Below are 22,407 nucleotides of genomic sequence, written 5' to 3' on the forward strand. Positions count from 1 at the left end.
CACTTGACCTGACCTTGACCTGACCTCGACCTGAAATTCATCCAGAGGTGGTCCATATCACTTATTGAGTGTGCCTATTGAATTCTATGAGTAAAATGACCCATAAAACATGTGTCGCACATGCCCTTTTCTATATTTTGTTTTTTGGTGACCTGACCTGACCTGACCTGACCTTGACCTTGACCTCTGAATGATATTGTATGCAACGAATATTGTCTTGGTAGCCTAAGAACACGTTTTGGGCGATCAGTCTCAGTCCATGACTCCATTCTTCGGCAACTACGGTGCAAGGCCGATACTGTAGAAACTTGCAATTTGTACCCTTGACCTGACCTTGACCTTGACCTCAAACTTTAAATTAAGTACATGTTTTTAGTAGTTCGTGATGAGAGCTTTCGATTGGCGTTTGAATTTTCCAAATCGGACCATTAGTTCGGGAGATAACAGGGGGGGGGGGGTAAAATTTACCCCCCCCCCCTCCAGCCCCGCGCGTTCGGCTGGAGACCCCAGCCCCGCGCGGGTTAACTTTTACATTTAAAAAACCAGTTTGGAGATCAAAATGATGCTACATTTAAAACTTATATTTTGAATTGCATCGGATAAGTATTTCATTTTTGCATTGATAACATGGTGGCAAAGTCACCCCATCCCAGCCAGCAATTTTGCTCCGGGCCCAAGCAGGCTCAAGTGCGGATTGCCCGAGATTTTTAGTCGGGCTAAAGTCGGCTAGGGCTTGGGCTAAAGTCGGCGTATGACACAAAAACGCCGACTAAAGCCCATGCTCTGCCGGAGGTATGCCCGCTCTGCGAGCTCCGGACAGCCGTAGTTTAGCCCTAGTTGAGCGACGATTGGCATTAGCCCGATTTAAGCCTGAGCAGTGAATCCATTTATATAATGGAGATTACTCTGGGCCCGAGCGGGCTGAACTCCGGCAAGCCCACTCTGTGTGCCCCTGTCTATCCCGACTTAAGCCATAGAAGTGAATGGGGTTTATACATTGTAAACTGCTGTGGCTTTGCTCGGGTTCGGCTCGAGTGACGGCTCCTGTTTTCTCAAGTCTCGACTTGACTTCATCTTGCTTTTGCTTCACACTGGATCAAGTAGCAAGGAGCAGCCAATGCGCTTTTCAGCAGGTTGTGCGGTTTCAATGCATATTTGAAATTGTTACGGTCACTTACATATATGCTCTGTTAACCGGTCATCGAGCATTGCGAAAGGAGAGTAGTGGTTGACTTTGATTGAATGTATATTTCAAACGACTACAGACACTCAAATGAAACACAAATACATGAAACAGTGGACTGCAAACTGCAGCAATAATATGGCATGAGTTATGAAAAAGCGCCATCAAAACTATAAAACAATCAAAGACCCGCTAGCCTCCCTCCCCGTTCATAATACTTGGTTGAACACTCAACCGAAAGCACAAAGTAAGGACAGCAAGTAATCACTCATAAGACATAAAGCAATTAGCAAACAATCGTTTATAAGGAACTTTACTCTGGTGAATGGGAGCTTTGGAGGCGTCTGGCTCCTCCACACACACACACATCTGCAGTAGGTGGTCGGCCAACTTTCGGCGCAGTTTCCGTATCTCCGTAGGTATACCGTATTTCCGTAGATATACCTACTTAATTATAAGCAGGCAGTTTCCGCTAAACCACTTGGCGAGGGCGACTGCGGCGTCCACCCGGTCCTGGTTTGTATAACTATTCCATTTTTCGGAGCCATTTACTCTAATGGTACGTACCTGAAAAAGAGATTAATTGGTTTAATTTACACTGCATGTTTGCTTGAAAAATAACTTATTGTTGCATCAATACTGTAAAAGCACTTCTCATTGATCCGTATAAAATGGTCATTCGATTTTCAACGCGGACAGAGAATGAGCGTGCTCGGTGATAAGTAGATAAATATTTGTGTTTTGTATTTCATTTTCCTGGTTCAGAAGTGCTGGTATTTCACAAAGATATAAAGGCACGGAATGCGGCTTTTCTGAGCGAGGGTATAAGTCGCCAGGCTGAACAGCTATTCAGATTCATGTTTGATGGCGTGAAACTCAGTCAAAATCATGACGTTTACATACGATCAAGCGCACCATTCAATACACTTACCTACCGTAAAACTCCACGCCAGTCCACTTGATAAGAGCAGTGAGCACTATCCCTTCTTCGCGCTGTCACACGCGCCCAAACATCAACCACCAAATGCCTCACCACCGGTGTGTCGTTTCGTCGCACAGCGCACAGACTGTCACAAACGCTGCACATGATTGGCGCAGAACTGCGCATGCGCGAACAGCCGAACAAGTATGGCTAAGCTCCGGCTTTACTCCAGTTAGCCGAAGGACACAGCCAGCTTGATCAGCCCGCGCTCCGCCCAAGTTAAGCCTGTTTTGGATGCGCGGGCAGATGTCGGGCTGAGCTACTGCTATCCGCACGTGGGCATAGCTGCGGCATGCCTCAGCTCAGCCCTAGTAAAAAAATGCATTGGTTTTGATCAAAGTGGGCAAACCCAAGCTAAGCCCAAGCTGCCCGACGTTTGCCACAGTTCAGCCCAAGCGAATTGCTGGCTGGGATGTGGCCTGCAATTCACTTGGAAGAATTGCCACAATTTTTTTTTAGCTAAATGAAGTGACAAATGCCAGTTTTGTTGGATATGCCAACTTAACAGCCTTGTCATGATCAACCATATCAAGTTTCAGCATCGCAGTTGGTCTAAAACATGGTTAGATAATAAAAAGTTCGGACCTCTTCAAATTTGACCATTTCAATGACTCCAATAAAATGGAGCCCAGTTCGGTATTTAGTGGTAACTTATCTCTCAGTGTTGGTTATGTTGGAAGGCCCATCAATTATCTTTCATTTGTGCATACAAACTTATTACATTATTCGTAAAATATCACTGGAGATCACCCTAAAACATTTTTTGAGAAGCATGGCAAAGTCACCCAGCATGGCAAAGTCAATACCGTTTACGGTATTGGTTACGTGAAACATTCAAAGGAGGGATCTGTAGAGGGCGTGCAATATAGTGATTTGAATGTATGGAAACGTGATTTAGGCACCCCAATCTTACCAATGCCGTAAATAGGATTTGGCAGCATTGGCCGGAGTTTACGGCACTGAATCAAAGATATCCTTTTTTACATCCAGCTAATCTTGTCCAGTGGTTTGGTAGCGTGAATTATTATAAATGTTGCCTGAACGAATGAACAAGTGAATGTGGAATAGTTCTGAATGTTACCAAATGCCGTGAATGCGCATTCACGGCATTTGGTAAGATTGGGCCCAGGTTCGTTTACATTTGGGGTACACAGCTAATTAACAATTCAGGTACCTGATTTCAGCAGAAAGTTCAGAAAGACGAACTGCCGCACTCAAAATGAATATTAATGTCACCGTACAAGCTCCCAATGTGCGTGCTTGCCTTAACCAATTCATTAACGTTTCGTTCAAACAACATCCCCAAGGCGACAGCGCTGGTAAACCAACATTCACCAGTGAGTAGCATAATAAGGCCTAGAAATATAGTCGTCCTTCTCAGCGCAACCAATCATTCGTGTTTTCGGGGACCACCAAATGCCATATCTGAGATTTCCATATCTGAGACCGTCTACAGCACAAACATCCTGAAGAAACGGGTCACTTAGCCTTCAGGAAGTGTTCCGGACTTCCTGACCTCTGGCGACACAGGCCACTCGATCATGAGCATCCAGCGCGGGAGGAACTGGGCGAGGCGGCGGACGGCGGCGGACGGCGGCGGGGCGGGGGCGGCAGAGACGGCGGCGGAAGTGCTAGTAGAGTAATGATGGCAGTGCCCCACTGGTTACCCCGAGTCGCTTCCTCCCTCTTCCGTGCCACGCTGGCCGCTGGGTGCGCTTATTCTCCTTGTTTGGTCCCCTCGTCTCGGCCACCACCGGGCGGGGGCTGGGACGCCTGACTGATGAGATCTAGGCGCCTAGCTGGCGGGCAATGGAGTGATTGTACAAATCACCGGTGCTCGTGGCCGCGCCTCTGCCTCCTACCCGGCCCTCCCCGGCCACCCGACACAGAGACCGACGCCGCAGAGAGGGTCGCCGATGACGCAGAGATAGGAACGGGCGAGAACCAGGGAAACGAAAGACGTGAACGTACGTCATGCTGTAGACACTGAAATACATTGGGAACTGGGAAGCTTTGGTACGACCGTAAAAAGCAAGCAATTATATAGTGCAGAGGAAATAATGAAGGGATAAAGGATTGAGATTAGTGAGGAACAACAATGGCTTAAAAGCTGCAAGACGCTGAGGAGGAAGAGCGCAGACGGTATGTAGGTAATTAAATTGTCTTTGTCAGCTGTTGACACTAATTAATTCCTTATTATGCAGTCTTTTCTGACAAGGGCCAAAGTATTTGTAACAGGAAAGAAACTTAATGTTAACGGCGAAAGTCATTTTGAACATCAACAGACTCTTTAGCACTGAAAACCACAATGCGAGCGCGACGCATATACTCGCAGGTAGTAGCAATACTGAGCATTCACACATCAATGCCTCATGGTCAATAGCAAGAGTCGATTCAGCAGCCGCAGCATAAACATCGCGTTCCATCATGATGGTATAACGAACGGTTATTACTAATATTGACCAGAACAGAAGACAATGCTAAGTCGTTATCGGTTTCTAGCTATTGTTGCTACTCGTATGTGATTACCGAGTACCACTTCAATGCTATCAGAGTACGGTTGATTTGGATCCATCTTGACGCACCGCGATCGTACCAGAGGTGATCAACCGCAGCTCCTTGTCACCTCGGCTTCCTTTTTATAGCTGCCAAAGGACGACCAATGAGCGACCTTTGTCTGCACTGTCTATCCAATGGATCCAATGCATCCATCCAATCCAAGTTATTCAGTTATTCGCTCTAGCATTGCTTTATTTCTGTCAACACTGCCGTGGCGGTTCCGAAGAACCGCAAGCTGTGCTGGAGTTACCCAAGTGGATACAAATTTGTGCAAACCTTATGACCACAGATTTGAGCCATGCATTTTTGTTACACCATTTGTCGGCTTACACCACGTTCTTTTACACCACATTCTTCGTCGTACTTATCGGTTGAGAACGGTCGATTGAAAACGGAAAACCTTTCCCCGGCGCCCACGTAGATTGCACACGAATGTGCAATGGCGTAAAGATTCAGCCATCACCTCTGTCTATATTCTATGGCTTCGTATGTTCGTAGTAGATTACATAACAAACGGGATGTTGTTAGTCACACAGAGAGTCCTAAAATAATGCTCAGTTCGGCTTAAGTATGTGGCTCACAATAAAATCAAAAACTTAAAATCCTTCTTAGCGTCCTTAACCTTAGCAATGTTCAAATATGCATGTTCAAATATACAATGTTCAAATATATAGTGTACTTGTGTACACTATTGCACGCCACATCCTCTCTCTCTTTTTTTTTTCTCTCTCTCTCTCTCTCTCTCTCTCTCTCTCTCTCTCTCTCTCTCTCTCTCTCTCTCTCTCTCTCTCTCTCTCTCTCTCTCCCGTCCATTGGTGGCAGTCACGTCGACACCTCGGGCCTGTGTCAAACAGCCCCGTCGCTTCACAGAACGTTCCGAAGCCCACCAATGGCGCATCGATCGTACCATAATCAGACCTTGAAGCGCCCAATGCATCGATTATATCTCGCCGCCGGGAAAGGGAAAAGGTAATTGTTTCCAACTAAGTGTTGAAAAGAGATATAAAATGGGGAAAAAAAACTAACATGAATACACACTATTCTTTTTACGAAGGAATATTAGGGACCTATCTGATCACTTTGGTGTATTTGGTACAGTTTTAGCAGCAGTTGTTTCTTTAGGGCTGCATGGCGACTTTCCACCTTTCGAATAAGTGTCGACTGCTTGGCTTTTGCTTTCAACTAATGTAAAATACATAGGTGTCCAATGTTCCGTCGTGGAAATGGCTATTGTTGTTCGAACTGTTCAAACCCCTTTGAAATCATTCAAAATCCAACATAATTTCAAATGGTATTGCATGAAACAATTGGACTGCAGTTGAGCTGCTTTTGTAAATTGACTTTGAACGCTGTTGCTGGCTGTTTTGGCTGCAATGACTGAAACTGATTTAGTTGCTATTGCCGTTCCTACAGAAATGTCCTAATGATGCCTGCAGCCGACCAGTGAACCGAAGCAAGATGCTCATTATAAGACAGACCCCAACAATGCTGCAGTTCTTGATGGGTAAGTGCTGCAGTGCTTTTAAGTAGTCAGAAGAAGTTGCAAATAACAATAATATAAGTCCCGTTCGAGCAAAGGTCAAGCCCCCTCTCAACTGCACAAAGCAGCGCTTACCTGCAGGAAACAATGGATGATTGGCGGTTCCAATTGGAGAACTGGAATCATTCAGTCGCGATTGATCATTGATGAACCGTTTGTTCATCGTCCGATTGCTCCGTTGGTATTGATCCGAATCAGGGTGCAATGATGCACTGATTCGTCTCATAGGGGAGCACATAACGTCAGCTGCGATTCATGAATAGCCGCTTAACATCAGATTATAGCATATTATACATTATGTATATAGTATTAACCTTCCAGGCGGTGGGGGGCATTTTTTTGCCCCCCCCCCCCTTTAGTTTTTTCAATATATCTCGAGAAACGCTGCGCCGATCGTCACCAAACTTTCAGTAGCCTCCCGGGAGCAGCTAGCGCACATGGTGACCAGGCTATGATAGGTTGGCCGCTAATGACGTCAGAGTGACGTCATTTTTGCCATTTTCGACCCAAAAAAAGGTTTCGCGGGAAGAGCTGTCAGGCCTACAGCTTTAGAGATACAGAAAAATGTTTCGACATAAAAGGTGTGGAATCAAGAGGGCTACAGTACAAAACTGCTATTTCGGGTTTTCAAATTTTTTGGATTTTGACCCCAAAAAATAAAAAATAGATTTTTTGAATACAATAGCCAAAAAATCCAAAAAGTGTTTTGAGTTTCGAAAAAACCGGAATATATGTGATAGTCCCTACCGCCTTCTATCTACATACCAAATTTGAGATCGATACCTCTTTTTTTGGCCAAGTGATAGCGAAAAAAACTGTTCAAAATTGATGACGTCAAATTTTCAAACTCAATTTATAGCAATTCTAGACCTCGTAGCGCAAAACAAAGACCACCATTAGACTTCCCGTGACGAGCTGCATTGAATTGATACCCATTTTATGCAAAAATATCAACTTTGAAATTTGACCTTTTTTTACCTGACCTTGACCTGACCTCCACCAGAAAGTGACCTAAACCGTACCTGATGGTCTTATAACCAACACCATTGAGTTGGAAATGAAAAACTGGCCATAAAACATGCATCGCATAACCTTAGTAAAGTTGGGCTCATGTGGTGACCCTTGGTGACCTTTGGTGACCTGACCTGTGACCTGACCTGGTATGACCAGTGACCTCTAATAGCAGCATATGTACTAGACAACTGACGCCTTATCGTTGATTTTCGACAAAATGCGTTTTACTCGGTGTTATAGCGCTTTCCCTAGAAGCCCCGTGAACGGTGAAACATTTTATCTTTGACCTGACCTGTCACGTCATCGGTGACCCTGAGGTCAATGAAATTCGGTTTCCTTCAACAAATTTGACAGGGCTATCGAACGCCGTATGAATTTTTCGGATCCGTCCAGTAGTTTCGGAGATACGGGGGGGGGGCAAAAAAATGCCCCCCCCCCCTCCACCGCGCGGAAGGTGGCTGGTAGGCCCACCGCCTGCCGGGTTTAGCGATTATAACAGCATCTACATATAATCGCTTAATACCAGACATGGCCAATTCTAGCTCTGACCAGCCCAGTTCTGCGCAGCTCCAACGCTGGTCTGACTAGCCCAGCTCTGATCGACTTACCTCTGTCTGACCACTAGCAGCCATATCTTACCGGCTCAGCTCTGATCATCACCAGACAATCCCTGCATCGACCCAGCTTTGAATGATGGTTTTCGGGTATTGTTCTAAACAACCCTGTCCTGGTAACGATCTCAGCTCTGGCTAGCTCGAACTCTGCTCCCCTACCACCATCCGAGCTCAGACGGTCCAACTGACCGACTAGCTTGGACCAACCAATTCTGACAGACCAACTCTGGCCGACCAGCTCCGACCGAATAACTGACCAACCAGCACTAAACGATCAACTCTGATCGACCAAACTCTGACCGATTAGGTCTGGTCGATCAACTCTGACGGACCAACTTTGGCTGACCAACTCTGACCACAAACTCTGACCGACCTGCTCTGACCAGCTCCACCCCTGCTCGGACCCGCAGCGTTATAGCCCGGCTCGCTCGACCGGCTCCCAATTGGCCCTGTATTGTTCGCTGCCGGCGTGACAGCTGGCAATATTGGGTGTGCAGTGAGACCCCGGGGACACTTTACACGGTGGTCAGCGGCCCCGGGGCGCCCACCGGAGTCGCAACGCCAGGCGCTGGAACTGCTTCGGCGAGGTGCCGAGACGCCCGGGGCAGCAGGAAGGAGTGTCCGTGTCAGCAGGGAGCCGATAGTTTTCTTCTCGTAAAGCGCATGGCAGGAACAGGGTGTCTGGGTAAAATAGAACAGAGGCCAGGTATTTGTTTTGTCAAGTGAAAGTGAAATACAGGCTTGAATAAATCGGCATTCGTTAAAAAAAAACTTAAAACCCTCGCAGGACCTATTGGTTTTCTACATACGCGCCGGCCGAGGGGGGACGGGTACGACCCTCCCCCCCCCCCCCCGCCTCGCCGTTTCGCCCCAGATAGAGCTAGAGCGTCGCGAAAAAAACGAGCGTGTGCACCGTTACAAAAAGCAGCGACTGATACCCGATTTTAAGGTCTCAGGTCAACCGGTGACCTCTGAGGTCAGGTCAAGTAGACCACGGTACGAGTTCCGTAAAAATGGCCGCAGAGCCGAGATTTTGACAGCATCGTGTTCGACTTGCTCAGGCGCGTCGAATGGAATGCCTACTTTTTGTTTGGGTGAGGTCAACTTGAAGTATTGACCTCGGGTCACAGTCAGGTCAGAGCCCCAGGTCACGAAATTGGTCGAAGGAGGTCATGTTGCATGTCATTCGATTTGGCAGGCCTTCCCGAGTCCATTGGTGGCTGTCCCGACTCGCTAGCTCAATTTGATCGTTTTTTTTTGTATTCAGGCTTCCCTCCAACGGGCTCTTATCTTCCCATTTACAGGAGATTGACGAAAACTAATATGACCCTGGTGACGTCCTAAATGATGTCACGCAAGGTCAGCAATGTTAAAGTGAAGCATCGAAGCTTGCCAGGAGTGCACATGAAATCACGATTCCGTGTGGTTGAGATGGTTTGAAATCGTTCCCGGCGCCAAATTAGCATTTTTCATTTTTCTTTATTGACTTATAATGGTGAGGTCACGTGACCGACCTGACCCCAAGTGACCTTTAGAAAGAATCCGAGATATACAAGTTGTGAGAACTCTGATGGATACTAGGTTCCATAAGTTTCATCTCCCTGTGAAAGCTCCTCTGGCACTGAGGACGTTGCGAAGTTGCGACATCTGAAGACCGTGCAGAGGTTCACTTATGACGTCATAGGTCAGTGACCTGACCTGACCCGAAAATTCGATTGATGTCAGAAGATACGGCTTGAATCAACAATTAGGTATACCAACTTTCAGCTCTCCATCACCAGCGTGTTCGGAGCTATCGCGAAAAAAACCCTATGGGGGGAGGCACCCCCCTCGGCCAGCGAGGGTTAAAGGACGGTTGGGTATTTAGACTAAGATATCTGATAAAAATTGAGTTCAATTAGTATCAATTGAAAGCTTCCGTGTTTTAAAAATCATCTTTCCGAAAATGCGTCACTTTTATGTCCTACGCATACCGACTTAACATTTTTACGCTGGTGGACTTCATAAGCAGATTACTTCTATGGCCAGCAAGGTGAAATAATCAAGTTAAGTAGGTATACAAATTTCCAAGGCTAGCCTGGAGCTTCTATGGATTTAAAACGTTCTTCTGATGACAAGGTGCATTCTTTTCTTTTCAAACGCTGTCGAAGCATATGAGTCGATTCTTCTCGACCTTCCATTCTTTCGCTTTGTCTGCATGCTGAGTACATTTTCATCTTTACTCCGAACGCAGTGTGGCATTCACGGTCGCAGTCTTCACAAGGCGACCTCCTCAGAGATGATAGCGATATGACAACCCAACCCACTCGGCTTTAGACTCACTCGACATATATGCAGCTTTGTCAAACTGACTCAGGTAGTTTCTCTCTCCAGCGGGCGCGTCTTTTATTACAAACAGGCCTGCAGTAACGATGCGCTCTGTCGGCTGGCTGCGAGTGAGGCAAACATCGCATTAGATGCGACCGCTTCTTTACCTTCAGAATGCAAAACAGTTGCAGTCATAATAACAGTTGAACGAGTCTCCATCATTGTTGTACCGTTGTTTTCCCCTTCCTCCTTACCATATTCCTACCATGTCTTTCTCCCTCCCTCCCTCCCTCCCTCCCTATCTCTCCCTCCTCTCTCTCGCTCTCTCTCTCTCTCTCTCTCTCTCTCTCTCTCTCTCTCTCTCTCTCTCTCTCTCTCTCTCTCTCTCTCTCCTCTCTCTCTCTCTCTCCTCTCTCTCTCTCTCTCTCTCTCTCTCTCTCTCTCTCTCTCTCTCTCTCTCTCTCTGTCTCTGTCCCTCTGTCCCTCTTTCACTCTTTCTCTCTTTCACTCTTTCTCTCTTTCTCTCTTTCTCTCTTTCTCCCTTTCTCTTTTTCCCTTTTTCTCTTTTTCTCTTTTTCTCTTTTTCTCTTTTTTTTCTCTCTTTCTCTCTTTCTCTCTTTCTCTCTTTCTCACTCACTCACTCACTCACTCACTCACTCACTCACTCACTCACTCACTCACTCACTCATCACTCACTCACTCAACCACTCACTCTCTCAGTCACTGAAATAAATGTTATGAATCCCTCGCATATCGTTTTATAGATGTGCTCATGTTGCTCGTATAGTAGGCATTTATACATTTACGCTTAATATATCAGTAACGATCACAAAAAACGTCACCCTCGTACAGCATTGTAATCTAAACAAAATAAATCACTCGTCTTACCGCACGTCTTATCACTTTATCGAGCTGTAACCGCGTTTGCCAGTAAATCAGGCCAAGTAAATCGGCATCTCCATCTGACCGACCCGGTAGCCTGAGGCATTATGACGTCACTCCAGGCAGCGCTCAGCTGGAGTTGAAGCCTGCGCAGGCCAGTGAGCCGCGGCCGGCGCGTAGGTTTGGTGGTGGGCGGTCTGCAGACGGGTTGGCCAAAGTGAGTAACGCGATTAACTGCAGCTAAACGCATATCAAACAGATCTACAGTTTGCACATGACTATCGAGTTCGCATTGTTTTCATTTTTCACAGCTGTGCTCATGGCGAAAATTCAGTAACCGTTCAAATCACCTACCTATTCCTTTAATGTATCTTAATTAAAGTTAAATCGCTAGCATTCCTCCGACTGTTTTCTTTCACATATGCTAACGAACTGGAGCAGTGTTAACCGTGTCTGTTCCACCTGCCACGCCCGGGCCACAGGCAAAAGACTGTGATGAGGGCAGAGTCCGGCCATTCCGGGAGGAAACGTATCTTGAGCAACGCCTCCGCACCAGAGATGGAGCCGGACCGCAAGCACTGCCGACTCAGCGTTGTCCTGGTCAGTACCATAGTCCATAATAGTAGTCGGCACTGACGGAGATTCCGGAGCAGAGATAGGTATGTCAGAGATAGTCGAGTCTTGTCATGGAGAGGTTTGTAGCTGTTGCTAGAACATGGTTTAACAATTTGACTACGGATTGATTGTGTCTCACAAAACGTTATGTTAAACCGCACACGTAAACGTTAACCCGCGCATGACTTGGGTATTCCCCGTAACGCGAGTGACTGAAGGGGGCTCTCCAGAGCCCCCCCCCCCTCCTATCTCCGAAACTACTGGGCCGATCGTCAAAATTCAAACAGCGTCTGATAGCCCTGGAAAAACTGTCGAACAAACCCTATTTTCATTTACCTCGAGGTCACCGATGACGTCACAGGTCAGGTCAAAGTAAAAATTATCAGCATTTCTGCTTGTTCACAATTTAGGCTCTGACCACCGGCTGACAAGTTCGATCAGGCTCATTTTTGGTTTACGCACTCTTTGATGCCTAAGAAACCCTGAAGGTACCGAACTTTTACTTCGAATTTTTCAGGGCAAGGCCAGGTCATCCTAGGTCACAAAAATTGTATATCATGTATCGGTCACGTGACGCATGTTTTATGCATGTCACGCATGTTTTAATGGTCCATTTTACTATTACATTTCGAAAACAATGTCGTCTGTGTCATTTGAGGTCATTTTCAGCTGAGTTTACCGGAGGTCAGGTCACTTTCAGGTCAGTAAAGGTCAAATTTTGAAAATAAAATGCTTTTTAAATAAAAAGTGGCTATCAGATGCAGTTTGAGCTAAGGAACACGATGGTGCCACTTATGTTGCTGTTTGATGTCAAAAACGTGCTGAAAATCGGTTTTGAAAAATATATAATTGTAAAATTTTAATACTAATGCAAAAAACTTGGCTATTTTTGAAGATATTGGGCTACAACTTGCTAAAGTAATTTATCGGTGTGTTCTATCACATAAAGGTATTCCGGTTTTTGCGAGAAATGAAGCTTTCTGAAAAAATCAAAAATACCTATATTTTCTGTTATTGTAAATAAATATTTTATAATAAAAAATCGGAAATTCGAGATTGCAGTTTGAAAGCTACCTACGTGTATTTGTAGTCCACTCATGTACCTAAAGAAATTGGATCTAGCTTTAAAACTGAGCTCTTGAGAGCGTTTGCCGTAGTTCAATCGCATCAAAATCGGCCAACGTCTGACGTCATTTCCGGCCAAAATATGGTAGTTAGAAGATTGAAATTGTAACACAACGTGTCAAATCGATACCGCTGAAGGTACTCAAGTTTCGTGTCGATCCGTCAAACTGTTAACAAGATATTGCCGAAAAACGGGAGGAGGGCTCTGCAGAGCCCCCCCCCCCCGAGCACATGTTTATTTTCTTCAATACATATTAAGTTATTGAGCGCAATCATAAAAATTATCCCGTGCATTGCACGATAGAAGTAGGCTTGTTAGTGTAAGAGAGCTAAGTGGACTTGAACGTGTGATGTGTGTTTCACAGTTTCAAGGAGTCTCGGACTGTTGTCGTTCAGTTTTCTGTCGTCAGTCACTGTATCAAAGGATGGAAGGGCTCCTCACGGTGGAACTCTGTCTGTCGCCGCAGAGCCGGTCCCCGCTCAGACCGATTCAGCAGTCTCGGCGTCGCCCGAAACCGCCGCTCGTCAAGAGGTCCTCGCTGGTGGACGGGTGTGTAGAGGCACCCCGCTCACGGGTGCCGGCCGGGGGTGGGGCGCGAGCCACGACCGCTGCGCAGCCCCGTCAGCCGGCCAAGATCTGTCATGGGTACGAAACGCGAGCAGCGGTCAACAGGAAACGAGCAGGTACATACGTAGCGAGATACGAGTATAAGGAGCAACTGAGCGTGTGGCGAATGGCTGGGGTTGAGTGTCCACAGCTTGTGTTTGAACTTTTGCATTCATTGCCGATCAGTTATTTTGATATGCATTTTTAAAAGAATCTAGCAGTCAGGTCGCAATAGCGTGATGAAACACGAGCCACCATGTTCAGCCTTACCGAAATCCAATCCCAGCCCCGGGCTCAGTCGGCAACGGTGAGGGGAGACGGCGCGCGGACGGTCCGGCGACGGTTCATCAGTTTGTTTACTCCGGACCGACGTGTGCGGACGTAAGCTGGTTTCCGGCCTGGTTATCGGCCCAGGCCGTCCGTATTTGTGAGAAATGGACCGACATGTTTCCCGTCCCCCAGATTGCAGAGAAGTTTTGAGAGCTCTCGTGTATTTTTCACAAACACGAGATGTGTTCAACAGCGTATGTTGTCTAACATGGTCACGTCAAACATGGCGTCGTCCATGTAAACTCAAAACTGGTTGTTTAAATTGGACAAACCAGCATAGATGAGCTGCTGATAAGTGCCAGCCATCCAGCATTGCATTCAATTTAAAAAGCTGCTGAGCAGTGCACGACATATGTATTTGCTGGACGTTTGGAAACAACAAAAGGCTGCTGAGAAGACACCGTCAATCGTGACGGGGTCTTCAGGATCATTTTAGACAGCATACGCTGTTGACCACATCCAGGCCTATAAGGAAACCATCACGTTCGCATCCGTGGGCAATGCACATCCGTACGTTAGCATAATTTATAGTCACCTTTTTACACTGTCCGTGTGTGACTATGAACAGAGGAGGCAGCGGCCGCTGCTGAGAAAAAATCTGAGCCAGCGAGCGAAAAGCATCTGGCTGCTGAGGAGCGACAACTGTCTGCTAAGGAGCGACAACTGTCTACTGAGGAGCGACAGCTGGCTGCTGAGGAGCGAAAACTGTCTGCTGAGGAGCGACAACCGTCTGCTGATGAAACAGCACCAGCTGATGAAGCCGAGCCAGGGACCGCTCAGCCGCTCCTCCCGGCTGACCAGACGAAAGCAGCGAGCGGTGTTCCCGAGACGACAAAAGCCGCCGAGGACGAGTATGTTGAGGTAAAATGGTGCTCTTTAACGGTTTAGCAACCGGCTTGGCTTAGATGAAGTCTGGGCGGTATGCGTATTGCGTACTCTTTTATAAAGATAGTAGGTGTTATGAGGTTATCGGTGTAGCCAACAAATAAATACAAACGATTTTCAGTCGCAGTGTGTTTGAAATATGTGCATTTTGATACGTGTGTTTAGAACTTGTAATTCTGACAAAAGTTGCTTGGAACCGAAACGTCAATAAAAGTAATTTCATTTAGTTATTTGTTGGCTGCACCGATAACCTCATAACACAAATATGTTCTTACATAATCAGCATAAGGATAGTATGCTTTAGTCTGATGTTAGGTTATTTGTAGATTGCAAAATTTTATTGCGATTTGGTCCCGGCCTTCGCTATGAGCGATATAACGTGTACAAATTGCTCGTAACTTTGGTGCTACTCTCTTCATTTTTCACCTACGTGTGTCTTATAGCATTCCTCTGCATAGGCCATATATGATACAGCTTTGACCCGCTGCACTGAAAGGCCACTGTAGGCCATGATCCACTGATTGAACGTGTGTCCATCAGGACATCCTGCAGGAGCTGCTGGATCAGGAGGAGCTCCAGCGTCTGGACACGGACTTTCTGGCCGGCCAGCCCTCGGTGACTGCCTCCGACAGAGCTGTGGTGGTCGACTGGCTGATTATGGTCCAGGTGAGGTCATCAGCACAGCTCAACAGGGCGTCAGGGCATAGAAGGAATATTGATACTCTGCGTGAGACCCCGTGGGAATATTGATACCAAATCGCATAAAAGAATAATATAGAAGGCAGGAGCTGTTAATTACAGGGAGAAGTTTCCTCATTAAAATTTCCCGCTACTTGCGAGTCTTTCACTGTTGGATCTATTTCAAGTTGTACCCACTCAACTGAAGAAGTCACGCTCCTATTTTACCGAGGGACTAATTTCGGCTACTTTGGTCGTCGGTTTGATTGCCGCCCCTGGGCTGCGGTCCAGATCGCTCCCATGGGCGATCGATGTGGGAAGTTACCGCGGCGCGGCCCGGGCCGACTCTCGGTGGTTGGGCCGGGTCGCCCCGGGACCGGCGCAGTCGGTATCGAGCGCCTCCCGGGGCCGGGAGGCGGCGGTTTGTTGGCGCGGGTCTCGACTGTCCGTCTAATGGGTTTGTGTCGTCACATTAATACCTGGCCTCCTCCCGCTCTTCAGCCGGCGCCCCGGGCTCAAATGGGAGCTAGAGCCGGCACGGTTTTTGTGGCGAGGCACGCGCGGCTTGCGAGGCTTGATGGGATGGCAGGTTCTCTTGTTGCAATATTGCACACAAATAGGCGGTATATTGTGGAGCATGGTTACTACGCAGAATTGTGGGCGGTTCAATTATTACTGAAGTTATGTTATATTCAATAAGTTCATTTATATTGTTAAACTTCTGAATTCTGATGAAAGCGTTTGACGTTTTGAGTGCTTTGCGGGGACAGCAAATTGTACCTTTAGGTTTTGATTGATCGTTGGCATGTGCATTATCTAGCAGCAGAAGCACTTAACGTTAAAAAAGTTCGTAACTATAAAACAAGTTCAGAATTATCTGCTAACGAAAATAATTTATATTCATAATTCGCCACTTGATGTGCACCAAAAGTGCGATGCCGGGATCGGTAGCTTGATGCGTTGATATCTTGTTAGGCTGAGAGCGCAGAGCTGGCATAGCCCCGCTGATGCTTTTCGGAAAGCCGACGACGGGGGTCAGTTTTCCCCGGTGCACCAATCAGACCAAATATAGACCGCAACGGATATCGCGGCGCCTCCTTTATTGACCATTTCGGCGGTCTTCTTGGTCTAGGCGGCGGCCATGCATGTTGATTGGGCACGATCCCTACGCTGACTGCCCCTCCTAGCCCATAGTCTAAGGCTCTAAAGGCAGCTTCTCCTCATTCCTCGTCGGCTGCTGAGGGATCAGTCACGCACGCGTCTCTTTTAGTGTCCTGGATCCCAAGAGACCGAAGACAGTTTTGAAGTTTAAGTGAACTTCCGAGATGCTTTGTAAGAAGTTTGTCCCTTGTGAATGGTTAAGTATCACAAACCTTATCTACCGCCTGTTGATTGTCGGCTTTAAACTAACGAAGTGCGCTTTGAGTTTTCCAGTAATTTTGGTTTGTTGACATCCGGCTAAACCTGCGCGATTGAGGTGCATCGAGAAAGGTATCTGCTCTGTTTTCCAAAGGTGATATACAGCAGCCAGTTTCGTTGCGCATTACCGTTTCCGCTAATTGGACGCGGGCGTGGCACTCCCATCATTGCTTGCTGTGACGTCGAAGGCACGTCTGCTCGCAGCACTACCTGCGTCTGACCGGCGGCACTCTGCACCTGGCTCTGGCGCTGCTGGACCGGGTGCTGGCTGACTTGAGCTGCCCGCTGGACAACTTGCAGCTGCTCGGAGTCGCCTGTCTCTGGCTGGCGGCCAAAATGGAGGATCCCCGCCTGCCCTCGGTGAGGAACGGCCTGATTACTAACGCACTATGGTGTGGGTGGGAGGCCACGGATGGAGCCAGGCGCTCGATGAGGTTAAGAGGAACGTGCTGCAGTAGGTTTAATAACGTAGCTGCCGGGAAGGCCAGATATGAGGAAGATAGATAAAATGAAATAATGTTTGTATTTGTTCCGCCGGAATATACGTAGAGAAAACGATGTTATCTGTGGTAGACCAGTTGTGTTCACGGCATGTTGCGAAGTGATCTCCACTTTTAACAGACAACCGCAATTTTTCAACCAACAAAGGCGCCTCATCTTTTGAGAGAGCCGGTCTGTTATAAAGTGTCACTCCTGTGCGGTCACGAGAGCGAGTCATCGACCGACCGAGGCGGCCCCGCAGACCGCAGAGGACAGACCGGCGCGGCGGCTGACGGCCGTCCTCGTCTGCCGCAGGCTCGCCAGCTGCTGAAGCTGACCATGGACGGGTACGCGCTCGGCAGCCTGCTGAACATGGAGCTGCTGGTGGTGCGTGTGACCGACTTCCGGCTGCTGCGCGTCCACCCGGGCGCCTTCGTCTCGCTGCAGCTGCACCGGCGACGTCTGACCGCCGGAGAGCAGGTGATTGATCGCAACCGATTAGCTCTCTGACCACCATACGTCAGCAGACCTCAGGCCCTCCCGCCTCCCCCACATTCCTGACTTTTGGACATCGGGTGAGCCCTGACATCCGACTTCCAGACCTCGAGAGACTCCGGCATCCCACATTCTGGAGCCTAGATTCACCGGGTCCTAATCAGAAAGTGCAATTAATTGTACGACATATGCATCTGGCCGGATGGTATAATATATAATTTAGTGAGCCACTTCGTCTGTCGCTATGCCGTATGGTTTTTAAGGCATTTCAGCTTATCGTGATGCCTAAGTTTGGTTTTCCTTCGCTAGTGTTTGTTGACAACTTCATTGTTTTTTGTTTTCCTGGATTAAAAGTTAGTTACTTTCTTTAACTTTTTATCCTTGCGCAAACTTTACTAGATAACTTCTCCTTTGTCTCGGATAGTTCAAATATTTACATGCATGCTTCTCCTGCTGAAATTAAGTCCTGCCTTTGCACATCATCAGGCGTTTCCACTTTCTAGGTCTTATACACCCTGTTTTGTTGAAACGAAGAGCTGTTCCTTGGCTTATCTGTGTGTTTGATGTGCCTCCAGAAAGCCTTTGTTTTCCTTGAGCTAATGGCGGCTAGCAATGGGTCTGCACTAAGCCCGGATTCTCGTGTCCACCGTGTTTGGAGGTCAGACAGGTTGTGGGAGCCAGATAACGTGTTATCAGCGCAAAATATGCCTGACAAAATGGCGGCGCACCGACCATTTCTGGCGGCCCTAATTACTTTGGTTATTTTGTTTCAATTCAACTTCATCAAAGCAACGTTTTCCTAGACTTCCAAGCCTGCAGGGTCAAAGGAGCAATGTTCTCTCTCTGGCGAGAAGCGGCGAATGATTAACTTACCTTGCAACTACAAGGACCTTCTTGCTAAAATGTAAACATGGCACATTGCTTGAAGGTAGTAGGTACACAATGTCCTTACCATTGCTTATAGGTACTCGTAAATATAAGTGATGCAAAGTAAGTGTACCCGTAAGGTAATTTTCTATCGTGTAAACCTACCTGTCGCCTCTCAATTCGGCTTCTCTAAGCAGTAATCTTATGGCTTGCTTGTATGACGTAGCTTTTGCACGAGATGTCTGTGATGTCTCAAGTCCTTGAACGGCTACCTGCACGGAAAGTTTGCCTACATTCGCAATAAGACCGTCTTCTCTGAGCTTTGCCGTCAGTGGCCTTACGACCGGTCTGTCCGCAGGGTGAACGGCTCACTCACACCTGTGAGTACCTGCTGGATCTGGCCGGTTGTCGTCTGGGCGGGGTTCACCGTCCGCCCTCGCTGGTCGCCGTCGCAGTCATCCACACAGCTCTGCTGCTGCTCGGAAACGCGGCAGGGAGGCACGGAGACGTGACGGGGAGACACGGAGACGAGACGCCTCCCTGCTCGCCCGACGATCTCCTCTACCACAGGTACACCGGTATATTTGAGTAAAAGGGTCATTTTCAAAGCCTCAACGGCTCAGGTTCGACGGGTCGAGCTCACCGAGTGCGTGCATGCAGCGGTGCGTTGGCATGGGGTCGTGCGGCACAGCATCTTACAGGCGCATATACGAGAGCCATCTATTGGCAGGGGTATGAACTAAGCACTGCGGGCGCGCATTGGATAGGCGTTCGCTTGAGAAAATTGAGAAAATCGGATATTGTTTGAGAGACTAGGAAAAAACTGACAGAATAATAATCGCGAAGGGGAAGTCCACTGAATACCGAACAGATTGTCAGGCAGCATACGGAGAACTTTTCGTTCAAAGTGGAATTGGCTGTGAAATTCGATGAGATGAGAACAGCGTTTTGGAAAATGCGTAAAAAAGTTGGTGTGGGGAAAGACGTTTAGTATAATAAACATCTACTCTTGCATTATAGACGGATTGGTGTACTCTGTACATTAAGCTGAACTGCAACACTTTTTGTCCATGGTTTAGCAGCTGAGAATTGTATTCTATTTGGTTTGTTTATTTTGCCGACCATTTAACGAATTGTGGATGCTAAAATACAGTTCAGGTGTCTATGAAGCGTCTTTCAATAATTGCAGGCAAATTTCGATTAACCCACGAGCCGCTGGGGGGGGGGCATAAAGTTGCCCCCCCCCTTTACGTTTTGTGAAATATCTCCGAAACCTGATGAGCTACGAACGTGAAACTTGGCATAGCTTCAAATGAATACCTAGGCAATGTTTGAGGAAAGTTTGGTGGTTGTAGCACCTAAGATGACGTCACAGTGACGTCATAAAGTTTTGTCGTTTTCCGATATGGACCGTTTCTGATGACGCTGAGCATGAAACTCGACTGTAAGTGAACTAGACAGCACCTGCTGTCATCCTAAAACATCTTACTACACTTCCATCTAGTTTCTGACCAATAATCGGCTTTTTATGTTCGGTCCCATATATGTGATGTATCGTGAGGAATATGAGAGTCGCAAATCTATAATTTCACTTATGACGTCACTGTGACGTCATTTCAAATGGGATCGACACCAAATTTGGACACAACCTCGGCTAGGTATTCAGGAAGATGTGTGCAAAGTTTCGCTTCTCTATCTCCTCGCGTTGCGACGATATCGTCGCAGAAGTAAAGGGGGGGGCAACTTTATGCCCCCCCAGCGGCCGGCGGGTGGCGCGGAGGCCCAGCGGCCGCCGGGTTAAATAAATCTGTTCTATTTGAACACATTTTTAACAACCCACACTAAACAATGGTTATCATCGAGCCACGCCCCAGTAGTGAAAATTATGGATCGCCGTACTTTCTCCAGCGATGCGCTTGTTCATGCCTTTATCTTCCACTTCCAGGGAAGAAGACGTGTTGTCGATATCGACATTACTTCTGTTGGAGCTGCGTGACTCTCATACCTCAAAACTAAAGGTAATTAGCGGTAACTAACTAAATGAACTGAAACTGACATTGCCAGTGGCGGAGGAACACCTTCAATTAAGGGGGGGGGGGCACTGCCGACTTTTGGTCCCATTTTTCCGTGCAAAGCCCATAGGGCTAATGTTAAAATGCCAAAATCAAAGGGGCACGGTGCCCCGGTGCCCCCCCCCCCGTTCCGCTGTCTATTGACATTACTACACCATGTATCGATCGGAACGTCCATGTTGCTCGGGAAATCCCTGGGTCTAGTTACTTGAGCTATGAGCTATTGGAGATAGCTAGAGAGATAGAAGTTAAACGCTATTTAAATGGCTATAGCATATGCGCGTTAATCTTTTGATATATGGACAACACTAAATAGGTAAAGGATTCACAAACTGACAAATGCATCCTTTAACCCTAAACAAGGCTCAATTAAGTTTTAAAACTGCCGTTTAGTTTTCTGCTGTTCAACTTAGATACCTATTGTTACATATTTAATATTTTCAGCATAAGCATTCAATTGACCTGTTGAAGTAAGTCTTTACAGCAGGTATGCACAATAAATAACTTAGGTTTATCTTTATAACGCCTGCATAACATTTTGATTATGTATCAAAAATCGTAGGAGCGTTGTGCTGCCGTAAATTACTCGGTTGCGTGCGTGTGTGATATGTTCGCATGTACGACAGGGAGCCCGCAACAAGTTCAGCAGCCAGTCGCGCTACCAGGGGCTGGCGCTCTGCGAACAGCTGTCCCCAGCACACGTGCAGCGGGTGCTGCTTCGTCAGCTGGGCCGTCCGCTGCTGCCACCCCCGCAGTCACCGGCCTCCCGTCTGTCTCAGGAGTACTGAGCTAGGTCAAAGGCTGGGTGACATGGGGAACTATAGGTCAGAGTGGGAGGAACGGCGGAGGGTGCTGGCGGCGAGTTATGTTTGTGTGTATTTTTGATATTTTATGTGTGTCCATGTGTCGCCCATCATTGCGGCATGCCTATTGCCTATTATGTAATCGATTCGTTTATCTAAAGTGAACCGCGTCTTTTTCCTGCCTTCACTATGGAGATTCAATGATCGGCAGGATCGAAGACTGAATACATTCGCTCGCGTCATTGCTTGTTTTATAGTCCTTTTATACGAATGTTTGCTTTTCATATAATTTTACCTTCATTGCAATCGAGGGCCTCATCCAAACTTATTTTTTTCACTGATGTTTTAACTTTAAATTTTGATATGGTGGCCTTTGATGAATGCCGTACCGACACACCTACCGCTCGATTTCCCGTTTGTCTCATTGAGTGCCTGACAAGGTCCTTTGGAGGGCACACGTGTGTCGTGGGAAATGCTGCAGACTTTGGTGCCGGCTGCCGGTTAGGTGGCCAGAGACCTGCAGCTCAGGATCTAATACTGTTGGACGGAGCTCGGTGCTAAATATGCTTCTCCGTCCGCCGTCGTGCATTTTCTTTCGGTAAGAGTCGAATGTTTTGCCGTCAACATGCTGCTCAGAACTGATCGTGTTCCTATTTATTACTGTTCAGTGTTCATGTTATTATTATTCGCCGTTTATGTTGGGTTATATTTCATATCATGTGTTTAATATTGCTGCATTTTTCTTTGAGGTTTGTTTTAAATGCGGTGCAAAATAAATGTTCATTCGATAACAGGAGCAGATACTTGGTGCACCATAAATATGACCACAAATATGAGCTTCAACATACATGTAAAAAGCCGGGAAACCCTTTTCCTCGATAGTCGATACCTGAACTACTGGTAAAAACGGATTTAGCCCTGCGCCGACTACCTATATGCCGCACCATTTT

General features: G+C 47.2%; 1 protein-coding gene across 1 annotated transcript; it reads left to right on the plus strand.

Annotated features, from left to right (window-relative positions):
- The first annotated feature begins 11,246 nt into the window (after window positions 1–11,246).
- Window positions 11,247–22,253, plus strand: LOC122370568 (cyclin-P-like). Its single transcript, XM_043346262.1, has 10 exons — window positions 11,247–11,298; window positions 11,564–11,681; window positions 13,289–13,505; window positions 14,327–14,619; window positions 15,184–15,309; window positions 16,945–17,100; window positions 17,536–17,700; window positions 18,941–19,152; window positions 20,528–20,600; window positions 21,281–22,253. Exons 2-10 carry the CDS (start codon window positions 11,577–11,579, stop codon window positions 21,440–21,442), a joined length of 1,509 nt encoding a protein of 502 aa, XP_043202197.1. The 5' UTR covers window positions 11,247–11,298; window positions 11,564–11,576; the 3' UTR covers window positions 21,443–22,253.
- The last annotated feature ends 154 nt before the right edge of the window (window positions 22,254–22,407 follow it).

This window comes from Amphibalanus amphitrite, unplaced genomic scaffold, assembly GCF_019059575.1.
Source record: "Amphibalanus amphitrite isolate SeventyFive unplaced genomic scaffold, NRLGWU_Aamphi_draft 001146F_arrow, whole genome shotgun sequence".
Classification (NCBI taxonomy): Eukaryota; Metazoa; Arthropoda; class Thecostraca; order Balanomorpha; family Balanidae; genus Amphibalanus; species Amphibalanus amphitrite.

Coding starts and splice junctions, on each gene's coding strand:
- LOC122370568 (XM_043346262.1), top strand. CDS start 11,577: ATGAGGGCAGAGTCCGGCCATTCCGGGAGGAAACGTATCTTGAGCAAC. Junction 14,620..15,183: donor CCGAGGACGAGTATGTTGAG/GTAAAATGGTGC, acceptor TGTGTCCATCAG/GACATCCTGCAGGAGCTGCT. Junction 17,101..17,535: donor AGGATCCCCGCCTGCCCTCG/GTGAGGAACGGC, acceptor CGTCTGCCGCAG/GCTCGCCAGCTGCTGAAGCT.